The sequence below is a fragment of the Sturnira hondurensis genome, unplaced genomic scaffold (genome assembly GCF_014824575.4).
Source record: "Sturnira hondurensis isolate 20B ecotype Veracruz unplaced genomic scaffold, ASM1482457v3 Scaffold0007406, whole genome shotgun sequence".
Taxonomy (NCBI): Eukaryota; Metazoa; Chordata; class Mammalia; order Chiroptera; family Phyllostomidae; genus Sturnira; species Sturnira hondurensis.
The window spans coordinates 6,201-25,610 of NW_028080037.1; the positions used below are offsets into that span (position 1 = coordinate 6,201).

Here is a 19,410-nt window from a genome sequence, read left to right on the forward strand (position 1 = left end):
CCCATTTTCAGAATTCTATAATATTTCACAGTGTGATCAACCCATAATTTAACAAATTCTCTTCTACTGAAAACTTTAAAATTATGTTATTATATGAATCTTGGATACAATATTTTAAACACATTTCATACACAGGGAAGCATAACTGGGGGGATTTTTATGCTTTTTTAAATTTTTCATTTATTAATTTGAAATAGAGAGAAAGAGTTGTTCCACTTATGTATTCATTTGTTGATTGCTTCTTGTATGTGCCCTGACTGGAGAATGAACTGACCACCTTGGCATATAGGCAGGACACTCTAACCAACTGAGCTACCAGGCCAGGGCTACTAGGGGAAAATTTTGAAAAGTGGGATTTCTGGGTCAGAGGGTATGAGGATGTTATTTCTGAATAGCTATTCTCGAAATGATCCGAGAGTCTACACCAAAGGACCCTTCCCAGAGTCTTTCAGAGTAAGGACACTGCAACCTGCTTGTTCATCAGCCTCATCAGATGTCAGGAGTCCTCTGGATCCCCATATGAGCCACCAAATTATGTTGACCTTAAAAATATAGCAGACAGTTATTTTACAAGCACATAAGGGGTTTATTCAGAAATAGTAACAAAAAATGCAATTTAGGACAAGCAAGCTATAGCAAAAGATAGGTAAGCTCCACAAGTAAGGAGAGGAACATTATTTTACAGGGAGAAAGGAGGAAGTTGGGAGGGGTCATTTCAAATGAAAGTGCAGTGCAGAAAATCCTCAGTTCAGGGTGAGCATGGTTTCTCTCTGGCTGAGTTGCTGGGGAGTCGCTTTCTCCTGGGTGCACACAGTACCATTTTCATGTTGGGGCCTGTGACAGACAATTTTTCCTGTAATTGACCCTGGGTGGTGCAATGTGGAGCACCCCACTGGCCCCAAACTCCTCTTTAGTGAGGTTTCCCTTTATGCAGTTTCACGGTAATAATTACAGTTAGTTGGTGCAGTTCCAGTCCATGGAAATCAAGTTATAGTTATGTGTTCAAAACGAGGTAGGGACCAGAAACACTCTTCCCACTTTATCCCGTGAAAGCCAGTAGCAGCTAAACAAACCCTGCTCTGTGGACCCCTGCCCTCAAATTTGACATGCGATTTTTATGCAGAATACTTGAATGTTTTTCCAATACTTCTAAATTTATTTAGTGTTGTTTGGTTTTATCTTGTCTCCCTATTTCTGAAACGTTTTGGACTTGAGTTACTTAAACATACCTATTACTCATAACGTCACTTACTTGAGGCGTGAAATTCTCAGTGTGTTTTCCAGTATGCTTATTATGTCATTTAAATATTTGAGCCCTCTGGGACTTCTTCCGTGTGTATGACGTCAGTGGTCAGAATCTACTGACTTATGTTTCCACGGAATGCAGTGCAGTCTTGACCACATCCTCACTGGCTATGCACTTTTGCTGAAAGTGGCTTTGATAAGAGAGGGCACGGATGGGTCCAGAAGAAAGTTGGGGATCCCGACTACAGTCTAGTGGAACAAAGACACTTTGTCAGGCGGCAGGAGGGCCACATCCACCCTAAAAACCGGCCCGGGCTCAGAGCTCCCAGACCCTGCAGAGCGGGTACCTCTCCAGCCGCGGGAAAACTAGCCACGGAAACCTCCAAGCCTCGCTGCAGGCTGTGTGACAGGCTCTCAGGAGACCCAGAGCAGCCAATCCCCGCGGGGCGGGGCGGGTCTTCCGCTGCCAGTCTGAAACCCAAGGGGCCCCGCCTCCTGCCCCGCCCTTCCAGCTTCTTCTGGCCGATCATTGGTGGGCAGGGCTGGGATCGTAGCACTGATTGGACGGCATCTCCCACGTGGCCCAGGTAAGAATCTCGCCCCCCCGCCCCGCCCCAGAGCCGTCTTTCTTTCCGAGGGCGGAAAGCCCAGGAGCCCGGAGAGGAAGCTGGTCCGAGGTGGGCGGCACGGCAGGGGCCCCCAGGAACTGACCGGTAAGCGGGGAGCCTTGCCGCGTGGAACCCTTAGCCCGAGACCGTCAAAGTCCAGCCTGAGAGACCCCGATGCCCTCATCCTGAGGGGCCCCGAATCCCTTCAGCATCGAGGGGCCCTCGGAGGAGCCCCGACGCTTAGACCCCAAACAGCCCGAAAACCCCAGTTCCCCTCAGCTCGGGGCACCCTACGTGCAGCTCGCCCGGAAAGACCGAGTCTCCCCAAACTCAGAGACGCTAAATGCCGTCGTCCTGGAAACGAACTCCGTGTGGGGACCGGGAAGCCCCTTGACGAGAGGCCCCGAGTCTCCTCCTCCGCCGCCGGGGTCTGACCCTCCCCTCCCCCCAGGCCTCAGCGTCCTCAGCCCGGAAGCCGCGGGATCGAGTCCTCAGGGACCCCGAGCCTGTCGGCCCGAGAGACGGCGGTCGGCCGGGAACCGCGCCTGCGTCCCGTGCCGGCCTCCCCGGATCCCCGGGCGCGCCTCCGCGCCCTTGAGTGGGGGGGAAGCGCATTTCCGGTCGCCTCAGGCCCAAGGCCACGCTGAGGCGGCTCCTGGAGGGAAGGGCGGGAACAAAGGCCCCGCCACGGCCCTCAGGCCCGGTCTCTGGGCGCCAGGCCAAGTGGAGAAAGGCTGGTACCAGAACCAGAACGTGAACAGGAACTTTGATGTGCTCACCAGCCCAGGTAGTGACTGTGCAAGTGCTGGGTCCAGGGGCCTGGGGGAGCCGCCGGGCTGCTGGGCTGGCCCCGGCTCGGGCGGCTCCCTCCTGCGTGGACGCCGATGGGGGAGTTTGCTCCTATGTCAGAGCAGGGCTGGCGCTGATGGTGCAGCGCTCACAACTCGCTGTAGACTCCCCCATCCCGTCGGGGCCAGTCCCACGGGCTTCCTGGTACTTTTTGCTCCTCCAGGCTGTTTGCTCTCGGACAAAGGTTTTGTCTCTTTCCAGGTCTCAGGGCCCCTCGACCAGCTTTCCTGTGTCACCGCCGCAGGCAGGCCGCCGAGCTCCAGGAGGAGGACCCTGAGGACGCTGATGAAGAATGGGCTCCAGGGCAGCGAGGTGAGGGGCAGGAGGAGGCAGAGCTGCCCTCCCGACACGGACCTGGTGTAGGTCAGGCTGCATCTCAGGACAGAACCAGGGGACAGGGTTTGCTTGTCCAGCCAACACGCAGGATGCAGAACAGTGTATGGTACAGTGAGGGGATATTCCTGTAAACTGTCAAGTGTGTAAAATCACCTTATATATTTATAGACACATTAATAACCAGTAAATGTGTAAGAATATACAAGTGAATAAGAAATTCAGAAGAGCCCTGGCTGGTGTAGCTCAGTGGATTGAGCGCAGGCCTGCAAACCAGACAATTGCGGTTTGATTCCCAGTCAGGGCACATGCCTACAGTTCCCAGCAGGGGACACACGAGAGGCAACCACGAATTGATGTTTCTCTCCTGTCCTTCCCTTCCCCTCTAAAGATAAATAAATAAAATCTTTAAAAAAAAAAGAAATTCAGAAGAGTTGTCAGTGCAAGAAAGAGAGGCAGGTCTGGACGGTGAGGAGTGTCCCCATAACTGGCTGCCACATGGCCTGCATGGAGACAGACGGGGAGCAGTATTAACATGGTGATGATGGAGCTGCAGAGAGGGCCAGGGTCAGAAGTGGGTGATCACTGTATCATTTCCTGATATCGGCTATGGTGCCCTTCTGACCTATATCATGAGTGTTTGATGGGTGGGGTCAGTCCACTTTCATGGGACTTGGGTTGAAACACAGCTGAAGTCAAGATGTGATCTTCAACTTGACTGGAATTGTGTTTCTGTGATCAGCAGACTGTGGATGCCAACCAGAGTCTAATGATAAGGAAGGGTGTGGATGGCCCGTATGTGCACAGGGGGGAGGATCCCAGAGAAAGGAGGCGAGGGGGTGGTAGTGCCGTTAGCCTGGACAAAGCCAGTTTGAATGAAGACAACAGAGCAGGGAAAGGGTTGTGTTGAAGACATGGAGTCTCTGTGCAGTTACTTTTATTACTTTTTTTTTCAGGAGAGGCCAATTTATTTTTTAATAAATGTAATAGATGCTCTATGAACATAGGAGGAAGTGTAGAAGAAACTTTGTCTATTTTTTAATCATTCTAATGAAATTAGTGGGTGGCCCAAATAGAAGCAGAGGCCTTAATGATACCTCAGAAAACATTTTCCAACCATCCTTGGATTGTTCTTGCACTACTCTCATTTACAGTTCTGTGTCCCCAAAAAGAATCTCCAGATTCTGGAACAGTTACCAACCAAAACACTGATTTCTCATCATCTTTCAGTGAAGCATCCTTGGGTGGCCTTCAGAAGGGAACAGAGTAAACACCAGAAGATGAGTATTTCCCAAATCCTGTTGACAAGAAAATTTTCCTCCTGGATAGAAATGCAGGTAAGAATGGGAAAATGCAGAAAGTATCCTAGGAACTGCTGCCTTCCTTTCCTCGTCTCTTCAACACATTGTCCGATATTACCATCTTTTTTTAAAGATTTTATTTATCAATTTGTTTAGAGAGAGGGAAAAGGAGGGAGCAAGAGAGGGAGAGGAACATGTGTGAGAGAAACGTGACTAGCTTGCCTCTCACCAGAAATAGAACGGGTAATCTTTCAGTATCCAGGCCAGCAGTCAACCCACTGAGCCATACCAGCCAGGGCTCATCATCTTAATAGTTAATAACTACAGCAACAGTAGTAACTACCATTTCTTTCATTCTCACAATGTTTCAGACTTTAAGAATTCTGTGTGAATAAATGCATTTAAACATTACAACAGCCCAATGAGGCATGTACCATAACTGTCACCATCTATGATGAGGAAAAGGAGCTTTCAGATATAGAAGCTCAGAGCTTTCAGATACAGTATTTGACTGTATGTCTAAGATCACAGAATCAGTCGTAGTGCAATCTAACCCATAGTTTCTTCTCTAAATGACTTACAAACTCATTAAAACTTTAATAGTTTTACCCTCACCAACATGACTCAGTTGGGTGTCATCTTGGAAAATGAAAGGCTGCCGGTTTGATTCCTGGTCAGGGCACATGCCTGGGATTTGGGCCAGGTTCCCAACTGGGGTGCGTGTGAGAGGCAACTGATCAATGTTTCTCTCACATTGATGTTTCTCTTCTTCTCTTTCTCCCTCTCTTCCCCCTCTCAAAAAAATAAATTTTTTTAAGTTAAAAAGTAAAACTTTCATTGCTTTCTAAAGTTTACATTCTTATCCATATGTCATTACATCATTCATCTGACTGATGCTTTTAACCAAAGTTCTCTGCTGTACTGAAGTGAGAAATGCACTAAGACCCTCTGAATAAGAAAAGTGTACGATGTGTAGGCAGTTGGTACAGTGGATGGTAGCAGGTGAAGAAGAAACTAAAATGTCCAGGATCACAGCCTCCCACTCTAATCAAACACAGCATCTCCCACCCCTGAGGGGCTTCAGGTTTGATGATTGGGAAACAACAAATAATAAAATGACTTAACGACTTCATGTAGGTTATACACTATTCATTAGAAACTCATCTGTCTGGAACTGATTTCAAATACCATTTCTCATAGGGTGAAGTAACAGCTTCTTTCTCCTGAGTTCTAATGAGACCAGTCTCATCCTGTTTAGAATCGTTTGTTCAGGCCACCTAACTCTGCATTGTGAGCTCTTTGAGGGCCTGGTCCATACCTGAGACTTCTCAGAGGTCACAGGCCTAGATCGGGGCCCTTGAAGGCCCCCAAATGTTTGCTGAATGAATGATTTCACAATTACAAATTAAACTAGATGATCAATGAACACTGAAGGTAATTTCTGTGAGATTTGAAATATGGAGAGATCTGAAGGGTAAATTGATAACGAGACTAATCTCACATTCATACTGTATTACACAATTCACAGGGCACTTTGGTCAACAATATTTAATTGCATGTTCACTATAACAAAAAATTAGCAAGTTATATATCAGGAAACTGAAGACAACTAGCTACTGGTACAGCCTTATCCTTCACTCAATATTATAGAGACAGTTGAAAGAAAAGAGCCATAGGCATGGGTTCTAATCTTGGATTCATTACCCACATTGGTCCTATTCCCTCTAATATTCATATTCCCTAGGTATTTCCAAGGGTTGAAGTATTAAAGACATGCATATAAATGTATCATAGGCCTTCAATAATTAAATACATGTTATCTTTTAATATGTGACTCTTATATTGAAGGCAACATCCAAGGTGCCATTAAGCAATGAATACAGTTTGAAGGAATTGTCAGGAACAGCAAATCTGATGACTGCAAGTGAATCAGAGCAGGCCCAGAAAGCAGTGTCCCTTCCTGGAGAAGCATGTCCCTTTAGACAGCACACTAGACAAAAATCAGGTAAGAGAAAATACTTTGGAAACTTTATTTCCTCTAAGTCCTACAAAAGGTCTGATAAGCATGGCCTAGGTATGTGGGGTGGACTTTGAATGGGCTTAGAGTCAACCTGGGCTAAACTGAGATTAGCAATGGAGATTGCTAAGATTAGCTAATCTCTTTGCTGAGATTAGCAAAGTTAGCAATGGAGCTAACTGATAAAAATAGATATAGCTTCATTTAGAGGATTTGGGCAAATCCTATATAAATTCTCTGAGGTCTGAATGCTAATGTGAAAACTGAGATAAGGAAACATCACTCATATATTGTTTGAAAACATTAAATTGAATTTAAAACAGATGACACATACAAGTTGTCCAATAAATCTATCTGTGATAAAAGCAACCATTCTTTACTGGTGTTGTGTGCCTAGGCCTTTACTCAATGCCTAACACATAATGTGCACTCAATAAACATTTTACGAATGATTACAGGTTGGCAAATTAAACCTGGTAATGGGAAGATCTGGAAACTAAAATTCAATTAGTCATCTGTAGTTAGTGTGGACTCTTAATCTTCTGAACCAACAGTTACCTGAGTAAAATACCAGAGTATGCAAAAGGACAGGTGATAATTTGATGGGAGGAGATTGTGTGTTATCTGACAAAATGGGAACTTACACTCCAGACCCCACCAACCTTGCTCACCTTCCCTTCCCCAACTCAGAACTCAGGAGAAAGGATATGGACATGAAGATATATAGCATACAAGAAAGAAAGGACTGTGTGTACCAAGAGGTCACTGAGCCCCAGGATGATGACTACCTTTGTAAGTGACCCTCACTAAGAAGCATGTTATGACACAATAATTTCATCTAGTCCTATGGTCCCCAAATCATTCCCTTACTTAGTGACCTGGAGTACAGGATTGAGTCTCAGTGATGTGAGTGCCACACTCCCTCTGAAGCTCTTTGTGTCCAGGAATATGTGCTATACCTTCCCTAACCCCTGTTGCTCTCGCCTCCAGATTGTGAGAAGTGTCAGAACTTCTTCATTGACAGCTGTGCTGTGCATGGGCCCCCTACATTTGTAAAGGACAGTGCAGTGGAGAGGGGGCATCCCCACCGCTCAGCCCTCACCCTGCCCCCTGGGTTGAGAGTCGGGCCATCTGGCATCCCCGAGGCTGGGCTTGGAGTGTGGAATGAGGCAGCTGATTTGCCTGTGGGTCTGCACTTTGGCCCTTATGAAGGACACATCACAGAAGATGAAGAGGCAGCCAAGAGCAGATACTCCTGGCTGGTGAGAAGTATTTACCTTTTCCACTGTCCTCTGGCTTCCCACATTCCTTCTGAGGCCTGGAGGGACCTCACCTCCTACATACTAGACATGGAGGGGACAATATGGTTAGCTCTGTGTACTGACTGGAATTTCCATGAACACAGAGCTCCTGTTTAAGGATCAGAACATAAGTGGGAGCAAATTGGCGTAGACAGGAAAGAGCGGCTCCTCCCTTCTGGGCCTCTTGCTTTGATTAGACTCAGGTGTGTGGGCGATGACTAAGAGAAATATTATGGTCACAACTGGCAGTTGAATCCCAACGAAGGCTGAATGAGCTTTGATGACAGTGAAGTGAAATAATTCTTTTGACTATATCTCCCCATGAAATAAATAAGTTCTTTAAATTCTTTTCTGAAACACAGATTGCAAAAGGGAGAAACCACTATGAGTATGTGGATGGAAAGGACAGATCCTTGGCCAACTGGATGAGGTGAGGTCAACAGGTATCTGGCTACTAGAGGGGACACTCATCCCCCACTGTTGAAAACCACTCTGCCTGGTTCTAGGAATTGTATCTCGACCCCTTGTGGCTAAGGGAGAGGGACGACCTCTGGAATGTAAGCCACAGGAGACAAAGCTTGTCTCTGGTAGCAAATGCTGCCTCGGTTTCCTCTCCCTGACCCCAAAGCTTGGTTGGAAGTCAATGATGGGTAAGACCTCTCACAGCAAGGGGCAACCTAAGCCAGACTCAATCACGTGGGAAGCCTTCAAGGAAGATGGGGGGGGGTTCGACAGGGAGCAATGCACTCTCGCCCCCCAGCTTTGACAAAGCCTGAGTCTTCATATTCTCTGGAAGAAGCGCTTCCTGCCTCTAATCCCCTTAAGCCTGAATACCTGATGGGGAGTGATGCAGCTCCTTGTGTCCTGAGGAAAAAATCTGGCATCACAAAGACTTCCTGATAAACCTGTGAAATCTGCTCTGCTAACAGTGCTTTCATTCATATGTTAAGGTTTGAGTAGGAAACCCTAAAACTCTGTTCCTGACAGACTGTGACTCATACTAAGCCCTCAGATTTCTTTGAAATGTTATCTACTGTTTGATCCTTGCTGCCCTGTATTCCTGTGTATTACAACCCAATAAAAGCCCCTGGAGGAGGGAGCTTAATGTCTTTTTCCCCTGAGAAACTGGCCACTGCTCACGGCCTTTTTCCTCTGCGAAAATAGCCACTTCTCCTCCCCAAGCAGATCACAGCATGTCTCAGTCATGTTTACTCTCATCTGTGATGGCTGGCGGGACTTGCGAGGAAAGTCACCCCCACACCCCACAAGTCCAAATATCTTTTCCTCTCATCATGCCCCCCTCAATGGTCTCCCTTAATCCTTTTTTCCCTCTTTTTCTCTATACACCGTTCTTTCATTTCAGGAGACTTTTAGGAATAAAGTACAACATATGTCCTCAAAATATAGAGCTCTCTGCTAGACACAATCAGGGCACTGGAAAGGTCCTTGAGGGGTCTAGATTCACCAGGGACATTGGATTACACTTTAATTTATCAAATGAACATTAATTAAGCACTTACCCTATTCCATTTTAGATGAAGGGATACTTTATTCAAACAGATCACACAGACATAAACTTGCTTTTAGAAACATTTAACTATAATTTCCAAGAAGTGCACAGTGTTAAGATAGCACAAAGCAAGAGTGGCCTAAACCTGTGAGGGCAGCAAACCATCCCAGCCTCGCTTCTTTTTTTTTTAAATTTTTTTAATTTTTCTTTTCTTTTTATGATTTTATTTATTTATCTTTAGAGAGGAAGGGAAGGAGAGAAGGAGAGAAATATCAATGTATGGTTGCCTCTCATGCGTCCCCTGCTGGGAACCGGCCTGCAACCCAGGCATGTGCCCTGACTGGGTGGGAATTGAACCAGGATCGTGTGGTTCGCAGGCCCACACTCAATCCACTGAGCTATACCAGCCAGGGCCCAGCCCCACTTCTAACTAGAGCTGGGCTCTGAGGCCTGCAGAGGAATGGTCATTGCCCCTTTCCTGAGAGGGGCTCTCTTCTATCAGGGATAACAATGTGAATCAACAACTCTTGTTCTGATTTATCATACTAAAACAAAAAGACCTCCAACTTTCTATGGTAACCTTGGGCAAGCAATCGAATGGTACCCTAAATAAAGGGTAGGGGGTTGGAGAAAGGCCTCTCAAATGAAAACAGACTAGGGCTGAGTACTGGATAATTAGTGAGCTAATTCAGAAGCAGAGCCCCAGATCAAGCACCAGGTTCTGTGGTGTGAGACAACGTGATTTAGAGTTTGGAGAAGCCAGAGATCACTGGATATTATGGCCAGTCAGGGTGGAGGGTAAGTCTAGAACTGGGTGTTAGAAAATGGTATTAGGCAGGATGAACACTGCCAGCAGGACATGGAGGTAGGAATTCCCGTGACACGCTGGCAGATGCNATTAGTGAGCTAATTCAGAAGCAGAGCCCCAGATCAAACACCAGGTTCTGTGATGTGAGACAACTTGATTTAGAGTTTGGAGAAGCCAGAGATCACTGGATATTATGGCCAGTCAGGGTGGAGGGTAAGTCTAGAACTGGGTGTTAGAAAATGGTATTAGGCAGGATGAACACTGCCAGCAGGACATGGAGGTAGGAATTCCCGTGACACGCTGGCAGATGCTCAGGCACCGAACAGATTCCCCGGGAGCCTTAGGGGCAGTGGGCAACACCAGAGCCTGAGGGCCTTAAGAATCAGTGAGGAGCTGGCCATGGATGTAATAGGAACTGAGAATTCATCACTGTGGTTTTCTTTCCCTTCATCTGCCTCAATCCCAGGTATGTGAACTGTGCTCAGGATCACGAAGAGCAGAACCTGGTGGCCTTTCAATACCATGGGCAGATTTTCTACCGAACCTGCCAGGTTGTCAGGCCAGGATGTGAGCTGCTGGTCTGGTGCGGGGACAAGTATGGCCAGGAGCTGGGCAGCAAGTGGGGCAGCAAGTGGAAAAGACAGTTCACAGCTGGGAGAGGTGGGTACCACTGTTCTTCAAAACAGAAAGAGAAGAGAGAATTCTCCATAGAAATATTCATGATCCAACTCTCAAGTAGAGCGAAATCCACTCTAAAGTCAATAAACTTTCAAATCACATGCTTCAGAAATTCATAATTCATTCATATGCCTTTGACTCTTAGGCAAACTTTTTATATTTTTTATTTTAAAAATATTTCATGAACAAAATACACAACCACCTATTGGCCTGAAAGACTGAAAGGCAAAAAAGAAACATTTTCAAAGTACTAACCAGTTCTTTCACCAAGGCAGTTTTTCTGAAACTTTTATTGCTGTTTCTTCTTATTTTTTCTCCATACTTGTAAATAGAATATTTTTATTTATAGACATTCATTATTTTGTAAAGATTTTGCCCTGGCAGGTATGGCTCAAGAGTATTGAGTGCCGGCCTGTGAATCAAAGGGTTTCCAGTTTGATTCCCTACTGGGGCATATGTCTGGGTTTTGGGCCAGGTCCCCATTACAGGGCATGTGAGAGGCAACCACCCAGTGATGTTTCTCAGCCTCTCCCTCTCTTCCCCCTTTTCTGAAAATAAATAAATACATAAATCAAATCTTTTAAAACAAATTTTTATTTATTTTCACAGAGAGTGGAAAGGAGGGAGAAAGAAAAATCAATGTGCGAGGGAAACATTAATCAGTTGTCTATGGCATGCCCCCAACTGGCCCACAACCCTGGCATGTGCCCTGACTGGGGATCAAACTTGTAACCTTTCAGTTTGTGGGACAACACCCAACCCACTGAGCCACACCATTCAGACAAGGCACATTCATTATTTCAGTGAATTGTGAGGTAAGATTGTGCTTTGTGGCACACAGGGTGGTGAGACCTGGAAATGCAAATTAACATGAGAGAATCACTGCTCTTGAAGAGCTGACGGGTGAAGGAGGGAAACCCAGGCACACAAGCTTACATGTGTATTACACCACACAGCAGTTAGTGCTTTGGGGAAAACTAATCCAGGACAAACGCCTAGGGATCAGTGTGAGGGGAGGTGTGCTGTGCCAGGTGGTCTGGGAAGGGCTCCTCAGGAGATAACATTTACAAAAATACCTGCGGGCAGAGGATCTCAGACCAAGGGAGCAGCTAGTGCAGGGAAGAAAAGAGGTGCGACATTGAACTGGCTGAGGGTCACTCGGGTCTCGTCTCAGCACAGAGGGTAAGAACAGAGATCAGACAGATGCTTAGCAGCCAGGAAATGCAGTGCTGATGATCCCAGTTGAGGCACTGGGGACTTTCCTGAGTGTGCAGTTATCAGCTGTAGAGTGGTGTGTTCTTTGTTCTGATTAAGCTTTGTTAAGTTTTAGAAAATAAACTCGAGTGGGGAATCCTCTCAGAGATTACCTCATCTCCAAGTGAGAGAGCAGGGTAGATTGGCCAAAGAGGAACAGGAGTCAGGCGTGTAAGACATGATTAGAGAAATATTTTGAAATGAGTTCCTAGTTTATTTGAAATGGGCTAACACTGAATGAAATGAAGCATGAATATCTGGTGTGAGGTGGAAGGAAGGACTTTTTAAAAAGATTTTATTTATTTATTTTTAGAGGGGAAGAGGGAGAAAGAGGGAAACATCAGTGCCTGGTTGCCTCTCACATGCCCCCCTACGGGAGACCCGGCCCACAACCCAGGCATGCACATGCACCTTGACAGAATTGAACCTCCAGCTCTTCTTCACGGGCTGCTGCTCGACCACTGAGTTGCACGAGCAAGGGCAGGAAGGACATTTTATTTTACTGTTTAGGAAACCAGAGAGAAGCAATTCCCTTTTGGGGCCTGTGGTTTTCTTTATTTTTTTTAATTTATTTATCTTTAGAGGGGAAGGGAAGGAGAGAGGGAGAGAAACATCAATGTATGGTTGCCTTTCGTGCGTCCCCTGCTGGGAGTTGGCCTGCAGGGAACTGGCCTGCAACCCAGGCATGTGCCCTGACTGGGAATCGAACCGCGATCCTCTGATTCGCAGGCCCGCACTCAATCCACTGAGCTACACCAGCCAGGGCTGTGGTTTTCCTCTTTAACATGACTTAGAAGATACATATAGATGGAAAAGATCCCTGCAGTTCCATCCACACAGGGAGTGAAAAGGCCTCTCGTGATCCTTGAAAGCCCCTAGTCTGGGCAATATTAGAAAAGACCCTTGAGGTGGGCTTTCTAGATTTCTGAAGAAGAGGCATTGCAAAAAATAAGGAAAATAAACTGCAAGTGGACACTTTGCGGAATGAAGAGCTTGCGTTGTCACTACAGTAAGGAGGATTCATGGGGCAGGTCTTACCAGGAGGCGTATCATATGGCCCAAGCGTTCTCATCAACATCTCCCTGACCAAACCTTTTTCTTTCAGCAGAACCAAAGCCAGAGATTCACCCATGTCCCTCCTGCTCTCTGGCCTTCTCCAGTCAGAAATTCCTCAGCCAACACGTGAAACTCAATCATTCCTCTCAGACTCTCCCTGGAACAACTGCAAGAAAAGACCTCCAAGCAGAGGAACCCTGCCCAGAGGATCAGAATCAGCTGTACCAACATACTAATACACACAGCTGGAATGATCAAATTGAACGTCAAGAGGCTAATGAGAGGTCCAAACCTTTGCTTAAAAGAATCAGTCAAAAGAGAATCTCAAGATGCTCTTTCCAACCTTCCAAAGAACAAATAAGGATCTCTGATGAGCATGAGAGAATGATGGAGGAAGAGCCCCATAGAGGTCAGAAAGACAGCCCAGAGGGCACAGGCAAGTTGTTTGTGAAAGTAGGAATGTTAAGAATTGTAACAACCAAGCATGGAGGGTGTTGTCAAGGCTTCAATGACGGGCCACATCTCATCAGAGGCCAGAGGACACACTCTGGGGAGAAGCCCTATGTTTGCAGGGACTGTGGGCAAGGCTTTACACGGAAGTCAAGTCTCATCACACATGACAGGACACACTCAGGGGAGAAGCCCTATGTTTGCAGGGACTGCGGGCAAAGCTTTACACGGAAGTCAAGTCTCATCACACACCACAGGATACACTCAGGGGAGAAGCCCTATGTTTGCAGGGACTGCGGGAGAAGCTTTATGTGGAAGTCAAATCTCATCGCACACCACAGGACACACTCAGGGGAGAAGCCCTATGTTTGCAGGGAGTGCGAGAGAGGCTTTACATGCAAGTCAGGTTTCATCAGCCACCAGAGGATACACTCAGGGGAGAATCCCTATGTTTGCAGGGAGTGCGGGAGAAGCTTTACACGGAAGTCACACCTCATCTCACACCACAGGACACACTCAGGGGAGAAGCCCTATGTTTGCAGGGAGTGTGGGCGAGGCTTTAGACGGAAGTCACACCTCATCACACACCACAGGACACACTCAGGGGAAAAGCCCTATGTTTGCAGGGAGTGTGAGAGAGGCTTTACACAGAAGTCAAATCTCATCACACATCACAGGACACACTCAGGGGAGAAGCCCTATGTTTGCAGGGAGTGTGGGAGAGGCTTTAAACAGAAGTCGGGTCTCACCAGACACCAGAGGATTCACTCGAGAAAAGCTCTATGCAGGTGGACTGAGTCATGAGCTTTAATTCGCATATCAATAGCCATAGGAAGTCTATGGCCTCTTACTCTCCCCAAGATTGCAGTTACTATACAAATAACTGGTTAAACAAATCCTCCAGGTTTATGACAAGAGATGAGATGGACAAACAGTTCCATGAGTGATATGGGGATGTCAGCACCAATCTCCTTTATGGCTTTTTGACATCCTTTTCTAAAATGTTTTGTCTCCATACAAATATGAAGCCAACATCTCTCATTCCCCCCATCACTGAAAGCAGAGAATTCCAGAAGAGGCACAAAGACCTCATACTCAGCCATAGAAATTCAACTGCAAATGCATAAGTCTTTAGTTGATCTACTTTGGTTTCTGCCCAAAAAGAGGGACTTGAGACAGGTGCCTCAGGCAAGGGAATTCCCCAGACTCCTGGGAAGCAGGGCCTTTTCTCTTAACAGGCTTCCTAACCTCCTCCCCTGGCTTCTCTTGGGTCTTCTAGTTTCCTACAACCTCTGGAGCCTCAGAGGCAAATGGCAGGGAGAAATGTATGCTTCTGCATGTATGTGAGCCGGGCTCAGTATGTACACCTCATCTTCCTCACTGTCCTTACTGCCTCTTCAGGGTCACCATTTTCTGGTGAACAGTATACAGTTTCCATATCAGTTTATAGTGTGAGTCTCAGCTCTGTCTTCTCCAGGTGTGTGACCTAAGGCAAGATTCTCAACTTCTCTTCCTGCTTACTAGTCTGTACAATGGAAATGGGAACTCCAGCCTTTCAGTTTGACCTTCAAACTGGACTCAGCATGGAAATAATCTGGCAAGAGGATCTCTGAGATCACAAGTCCTGCTGAACAGCCTTCAGTGTCCATGTCTTCTGGGTCTTTAATGCTGGACAAGAGAAAATAAGGACAGGGTAGGAGTCTGTAGCCAAATTCAGAGTATGAGCCATCCCCACTACTTTTCCCACAAAGACAAAGCTGCCTTGAGAAGGCCTGAGGTGGGAGGTTCACTTCCTCCAGGTCACCACCCTCCTCCTGACCCTGCACACCTTCAGAGCCTCTTCACAGGCAGGTGGTAATGAGAGTGGCCTATAAAATGACCCTTGGCTACCCCTTGCTGAGAACTGACACTGGGAACAGCATGTTCCCCCACTGGTGCGTTAGGATAGATGGTGAGCCAAGGCAGGAAGAACAAGGAAGACATATCTCTCCCACTAACTCAGCAGTCCTAAGCCTGGTCCAATTCTGTTGCCAGATTATCCAGCATCACAAGAAACACCATTGCTAACATGTTGAAATTCTAGGTATTGTTTCCACCATTTGGGAAAGCAAAGGGTTTGAAACTATTCATCTTAAGGCTTTGAAGATGGGAGCGGGTCCACAGCAATCAAGGAAAGACCTGTAAATCAAATTTGGCTAATTGCCTCTGGTCACTATCTGATTTATGAGAGGGTCCCTAGTGCTTACAGAAAAAGCACATAGGGAACTTCGGGTAATTGCTTCAACTTTAATTCTGTCATGTATCTATATTACAAGACGACCAAATGGGATCTGAAGCAAGGTAAGGATTCAGGATAATGACCGCCACACTTACCTACATTTGGATAGTCATATCCCCCATGGAAGCTGGCTCCACTTTTACCAGTCAATCAATATGTAACTTCTTCCCCCGCCCCCATCCCACCAACTATATTAGTCCTCAGGACAAAGGACCTGGTGCCCTTGCCACCCAAGCTCTTGTCTTTCACTCCCACCTCAGCAAGACCTGTCCTCTCCCATGAGAATGTATCACTAATAAACCCTGCTTGCATGCTAATACACTTGCTGATCTGCAATTTTTTACTGCATCGACAAGGAGAACCGAGTTTTTCCTGTGACAGATGCACCCAATCTGTATGTGGCATTCATGAAGCCCGCAACACAGAAGCTTCTGTAATGCACTCTCTTTGGGCCTGGGCCGCATGGGGCTTCATACATCACACCATGTTGAAATTAGTAGTTATCTGATCTTTAAACTTTTTTTGTGAAGTGAAGTCTGATGAGATAATGGACATGCACAATATTGGTCCTTCCTAGCCACCCATTCACAGACAGTGCCCATAATGGACCAAAAGCACCAAATTCCCATTGACCCAATGGGTGGGAGTCCAGTAAGACTCAGGGTGAGAACAGGCTAAACATCTGCATAAGCATAAGGAAGGGTGCCAAGAGCTCCCAGAGGTCACTGTTTTCTTAGAACCAGAGCTGAGTTCAATACATAGAGATGGTGAACAATTAGTGAGGACCCCATCATACCCTGTCCTGCATGAGGGAGACCTAAGCATGACCCACCTTGTTCCTGCTGGACTGGGTTCACCCAAGGGGGATACCCACCCCCGTGACCTAAAATGACCTTTCTGTCCTTCCAGTGCCAGGCTTGTGAAGAAGAGTATCTACATAATCTACATGGATTTCAATAATAAATTGACACGTGCACTGACCAGCAGTGCCCACGGAGTTATGGATGATCAAGACAAATTCGCATGGACTACCGAATCCTGTGGAGAAAAGGGGCAGGACACTCTAGGGGAGAGTGATGCCTACCCTTTGCCTAGACAGGCTTTTATTGTTGTTTGCGCAGGAATTCAGATACAACTTATCAGTTATAGATAGGCAGTAAACAGTAGATAGTATAAAAAGAACCATAAGGGCCTCTCCTAAATCAGGGTCTATCAACTAAAAGGCTATAAAGCTGTGGGAAAATAAAAATATTTAACTAAAACATTCTTAGCAAAGCAGGTTTCACAAGATTGTTAAGAATTCTTTCTCTTGTCAGATTACACCGGATCCTGTGCTGGCTGGTAAAAGGTTGCACTGTCTTCCCCATCTCAGGTTTTCAGCCTTAAGTGGATTAGAGCCAGGAAGTCCTTCTCCCAGAGGACATGGGGACTGGGCTATGTCAGAATAGCTGTGGGAGTGAGGGTCCACCACTCCCTCTTTGCCACAGCCCCCCCCGAGTCCTTCCGTGATGGCCTCCCAAGTGATTGAGTCTGGCTTAGGTTGCCCCTCGCTGTGAAGAGTCTTACCCATCATAAATCCTTGACCATGCATTGGGGACAGGGGGATGAAGCAGGGGCAACATCTGCTGCCAGAGACAAGCCTTGTCTCCTCAGTGGCTCGCATCCCGGAGGTCACACACTCACCCTTAAACAGTTACAATTCCTGAAACCAGGCAGAGCAGCGGTTCCCAACAATAAAAATCCACTATTATTTTCTTTTATGCTTTTTTAAAAGATGGTGTCTTTCTTGGTTTTTGTTTCTTTTCCCTGTTTCTCCCCCCACCACCACAGCCCAGAGAGAACACCATAAACTCAATATTCTGTTGCTTTCAGCATGGGCCATCGGAGAAAAGCAGAATCCTGGTGTAATGCTGGCATCATGGCTGGCACTGAAATACAGTGGGGAGGGAAACCCACAGACTGCCAGGTGATGGTCACCTGACCCCCTGCCAAGACAGACCCTGGAGCTCTACCAGAAGGCTTTGTCATTCAAGATGAGTAGACAGCCCTGGCTGGTGTGGTTCAGTGGATTGAGCATGGGCCTGTGAAGCAAAGGTTCACCAGTTCAATTCCCAGTCACAGCACATGCCTGGGTTGCAGGCCAGGTCCCCAGTAGGGGACACATAAGAGGCAACAATACACTGATGTTTCTCTCCCACTCTTTCTCCTTCCTTTGCCCCTCTCTGAAAATAAATAAATAAAATGTTTTTTAAAGAGATGAGTATACAGGTCTGTTCCCTCTCCCTCCCTTTCAGCAGCAAACCACATTCCTGGTGTAGCTGCCAGCCTCTAAGGTGTCCCCCAAATCCACATGCTATCACCCCTGACCTTGTACAGTCCCTCCTTCACACAACTGAGCTGGTTTGTGTTGTGAAAATGGTGTGCAACTCTCAAAACTAAGTCATAAACAAGCCCTTTTGTTTCAGCCTCACTAGCATAGTTCATTCACATGGTGTCAGACTACCTTGTGCGGGGAGCTGGGTGTTTACACACCCCTCCCTCCTACCTGCCAGTGACTGGCAGCCATCATCCTTGTTTTGAAATGGAGGCTCCAAGGTGTGAGTGTAGCCTGACATATGCTGGATTCTGAGTCTTTTGTCCTTGACAGGCAGCTGAGGTTACTGTCATGTCCCCATGACACCCGATATGCCTCAAGGCCATGCTAGCTTCACCTGCTGGCTTCCCAACTCCTCCACATGACACTGTGATTGACCTGGATAGGGTAGGTCAATAGTCCTTTGTCAAAAAGGACATCGGTGACTGAGGTGAAAGGACACAATGGCCAATTGCTTCCATCACACATTTGACTCTGACTACAGTGGTCACTGCAGCTGTGGCCAGTCCCACCTGGTTTGTGTTCTGATTGTCTGCCACCCAGGTAAGGGGACTGTGGGCTGGCTTGGGGATCACAGCTGGGCTGTTGAGGGGGTTACTCACCAGAATGGTCAGCCATGACCACAGACCAGCTCATTGCCTTCCAAGCTGGGGCCAGGTAAGCCTTTCTGAAATGTGGCAGATTTGTCTTGACACCCAGACCCTTCCCTGTCTGTTGCTGACCTGGCCCCTGGTCTGGCCTCGGTCCTAACTGTCCTGGAAAGTTCCTGACCCAGCCTCTGAGAGCTGACCTTGGGGAGGTATGTTATCCATAGATGCTGTCTTCAAATATCAGACTTCCTCAAAGTCACTAAAGAAAGCTTTTTTAAAAAATATTTTTTTACAGTAAGAGATTGTTAATCTCATCACCTGGAGAAAACTGTAACATTTTGAAATTTGCACTTTAAGATTTTCTTTTGCAGACTCTCATACTTGATGGGAACTTTTTTTTCCTGATGATATGAAGTTATCATTTTAAAAAAGTGAGTTTTGGAAATACAGAAAATAAAACCACCCATTATTCCATAATCCAGAAGGCACACCAATTAACACAGCAAGTTAGAGCTTCCTGTTCATCACACACATGGGCACACCTGCAGTTTCCTTTACAAATGGTACTGAGCCCCGTCTGACTTCCTCAGCACGCTCTTTCCCTTCCACATGTCTTTGACACCGTCCTTCAGTTTCCACAGTTACACTGGGTCTCACATCCCAGGCTGGGTTGAGGTTTCACCAACCTTGTTGGACAAGAATGGTGTTTCTGGGAAGAATCCATATAGCACACATCAGCCTAGTTCTGGTACAGATGT

General features: G+C 46.6%; 1 protein-coding gene across 1 annotated transcript in view; it reads left to right on the forward strand.

Annotated features, from left to right (window-relative positions):
• Positions 1-406: 406 nt before the first annotated feature.
• The window catches only part of LOC118991324 (histone-lysine N-methyltransferase PRDM9-like), a 49,256-nt gene continuing 30,252 nt past the window's right edge, over positions 407-19,410 (forward strand). Inside the window, exons 1-9 of the mRNA XM_037052593.1 lie at positions 407-453; positions 1,864-1,958; positions 2,904-3,014; positions 4,266-4,372; positions 6,185-6,341; positions 7,044-7,145; positions 7,344-7,615; positions 8,017-8,084; positions 10,439-10,632. Coding sequence (XP_036908488.1) covers positions 407-453; positions 1,864-1,958; positions 2,904-3,014; positions 4,266-4,372; positions 6,185-6,341; positions 7,044-7,145; positions 7,344-7,615; positions 8,017-8,084; positions 10,439-10,632 — 1,153 coding nt within the window. The remainder of the gene's footprint in view (positions 454-1,863; positions 1,959-2,903; positions 3,015-4,265; positions 4,373-6,184; positions 6,342-7,043; positions 7,146-7,343; positions 7,616-8,016; positions 8,085-10,438; positions 10,633-19,410) is intronic.